We start from the raw sequence: 3,179 nt of genomic DNA on the forward strand, positions 1-3,179 counted from the left end.
CTTCGAGCAGAGCAGAGCCGCGCCGAGCGCCGCGTCGGGCGGTGCCCAGGGTCCTGCCGGCCGCTGCAGCCTAGACGCGCCCATGAAGCTCATAGTGCCCAAGCAGCGCTGTAAGTCGCGCCCAGGCGGGGGTCGGCCTGGGGGCTGTTGTGCGTTGGGTGTCGGGGAGGCTCTGCGGTCCTAGTGCGTGCTCCTTCCCTGCCCTAAACGTTGTTAGAATTAAGGAGAAAGTAGACCTAGGAGCTGAGGGCAAATTATTTAGGCTGAAAACGAAAAAGTATCTTACAAACGCGACGAATTTACAATTGAACTGAGTGAATTTGCTCCTTATAAGCATCGCCTGTAGCTTTTGGTTTGTTAGTTTGTCAGGTGTTCGTGAACTGTCTGTTTTCTTCGTGTTTTATTTTAAAGTTAGGAATCTCAGACATCTGTATTTGTAACGTTTATATAAGGTTTGTTGATTAATAGTATGTTTTGTTTACTTGGTCATAGCTAATTTCTTATATATAGCTATGGAGCTAATGAATAATTCCAGCATAAACTCTACAAGTAAAACAATTGAATGGAAAAAGTACTTTGTTTCTTTGCACTCTTACTTCACTAGCCCTTCAAATAAAGCTAACAAATGTTTGCTTCTTTGTTAACAGTTCAGCATGTTCGGAAAGCGTAATCAGGGATAGTCAGCATCACAGCTACCCACTGCCAAAACTTAAAAGATGTTTCTACTCAGTACAAAACAGAGTGCATTCAGCCACTCTGGATTTTTTTTTTCCTTCTTTTTTTTGAACTGAGTATTTAAAAAGAGTCTCTGAATAAGCAGAACTTGTTCTCTTGACTATTTTGATAGTCAGAAACAGCGTTGAAGAGCTTCAGCTTTCACGACAACTTATTACCGTGCCTTCTCCAGCTTTTTAAATGTTTTTGCTGAGCTACACACACCACTCTCCCTTAGAATGTTTGCTGTATTGATTAATCATGCAGTGCTTACTGTACCTGTTTGTAGTTACCTTAGTCTTCTACCAAATGTAACATATTGGTGATCAAATCATTCTCTGTCACGAGCTGTCTTTTGTAGTCTTTGTCCAGCTTCACGTGTTCATTTAGGAACGAAAACTGCAGAACTTGGACTAACTTACGCTTTGATTTGGTGTAACTAAGAAGAGTCAGCACTTGCATATCAAACTCTTCATAATATTAAAAACTATTTTGAAGCTAAGAATAAGGCTTTTAATTATTTATATAATCACTTGAATAAGAAACAATGAGGAATTTGGAATCTCTTTCTCATCTTGAGGGGAAAAAGAGCCCATCAGAGTAGAGAGCGTAGGTGACTGGCTATATTGCCCAAGATGTATGACAACAGAGTCTTCAGTTGTGGGGTTTTAATGCAATGAGGCTTTAATGAAAACAGCAGGTGGGGGAAATGCTTTGTAGAACTATTTTCTGGGCAATTTCTTTGCTGAATAAAACACGTGAATTCTTGTTGATCTTATACTTTTTAATTTATATGGCTTATTTTGTAGAAGAACAAATTTGCGATTTAGTATTAGTCTTGTGGGAAAATATGACAGCACATTGTCACCAGCTTAAAAATTCCATTAAATTATATTCAAATTCTCCTGGTACTATGTAGCCTTCCACTGTATCCATCTGTAGTGAATACTACACAGTCCCGTTTTACTGGTTTTTTGTATTTAATCCTGGCCTTTGCAGATGTTTGTTCTGTGCTTAAGGACACATTGCAAAATGAAGTGCGGTTGCCACATGGTATGTAAGACTTCAGTATTGATTGTGGGGTTTGCTTTGCGTGGTGGAAAAGATAATGAGATAATTGGCATTTCCCAATATTTCAACAAATGAAACCTATCTTTTTGCAGCGATTATTCCTTTAATCTTTGCAAATTATATGTTTTCTTGATTGTTTTTGCTTTCTGCCAAAGTGATGGTAAACTTCTATATTCCCAAGTCTTTTTCCCCTCAGAGAAGGGAAGATGCCCTTTGAAACCAGTATGCTTTGCTCGTTAGCCTGTGGTGAGAGAGTATCTAGGGACTAACTTATCTTTTGACTCACCTTCTGCTGAGAAGCTTGTCTTTGCTTTGTTTTTTCTTTAGTTGAAGTAGATGAGTTGTCAGGGATGTTAGGCTTCTGTCAGTTTTCTGGTTCAAATCACTAGTGCAGCTGCTTTGTGAGACTAGGGTTTACATTACCTTTGTGTATCACAGCACAGCGTAATGAATACAGATAAGTATCTGTTTTGATGCCTTGCACTGTGAAGTGCTCCAGAAGAGAATAAAATACTGAAACCGTGTGAATTCTGCAAATTTCAAAAGTCTGCTTAAGCATCATGTTCAGTTTAAATGTGAGCTTTGAACAGAAGAACAAGAAAGAGCAGTTAAGTGCCTTCATTGATCCCCGTGAAACGGCATTGTAGCCAGCTAAGGGCAAAGATCTCAGCATGGCAGTTAATGCTGTGAAGCACCACTCCAGTTACTCTACATCAGATGTAGGGAAGAAGCCAGCTGAATATCTTAATTCTATTGCTTTTCTTAAATTAAGCTAAAGCTTTGGGGTCTCTATTCAGATTAGCATCTTACCAGCTGGCTCTGGGTGAGATGTAATTGTTAGGGGTCAAAGAATGTGTATTTTGAGGCATTGTGACTTTATAGCTGTGGCAGTTATAATGCATATTAGTTGTAGTTTATAAACACTTTGAGTTGTAGCTTCACAGTAAAGAATGCTTTTGGGCAATATTTAGGTTGCTACACCTGTGATGTTTGGCTGCAGCATGATTGTGCAGCACTACTTAAAGCCAGGTGGAAGCTGTGGAAAACCTAGGATTCTTCACCTGCAGTGAAATACGGAATGCCATGATTGCATAGTATATTTTGGTGAAGAGTACAGGAGTGAAAATGGTTTTGGTCTTGCTATTGTTTGGCACAGTGAGTAAGTACAACATTATCGGTTATGGAAATTTTGTTCAAGGCGTTGGAATATCCCACAATCTTTTAATCTTAAGAATTGCTTCAGGTGATGTGCTGCTTAAGTTAGTCTCCAGTTGATTTTAATGTAGGTGGGAGTAAGGGTTGCCTAAGGGGTAGGACTGGTCATATGAACTATTTGATGTGTTGTGATCCAGCATTCTGTGAGTTAAAACTGCATATCAGCATTGCCAGCAGGA

The 3,179-nt window shown here is 39.5% G+C and overlaps 1 protein-coding gene across 2 annotated transcripts in view; it reads left to right on the plus strand.

Annotated features, from left to right (window-relative positions):
- Positions 1–82: 82 nt before the first annotated feature.
- Positions 83–3,179, plus strand: part of PANK1 (pantothenate kinase 1) — a 26,789-nt gene continuing 23,692 nt past the window's right edge. For both annotated transcript variants that reach the window (XM_010290813.1, XM_010290814.1), the window contains exon 1: positions 83–110. In XM_010290813.1, the coding sequence (XP_010289115.1) occupies positions 83–110 (28 nt within the window). The remainder of the gene's footprint in view (positions 111–3,179) is intronic.

Source organism: Phaethon lepturus, unplaced genomic scaffold (genome assembly GCF_000687285.1).
Source record: "Phaethon lepturus isolate BGI_N335 unplaced genomic scaffold, ASM68728v1 scaffold12207, whole genome shotgun sequence".
Taxonomy (NCBI): Eukaryota; Metazoa; Chordata; class Aves; order Phaethontiformes; family Phaethontidae; genus Phaethon; species Phaethon lepturus.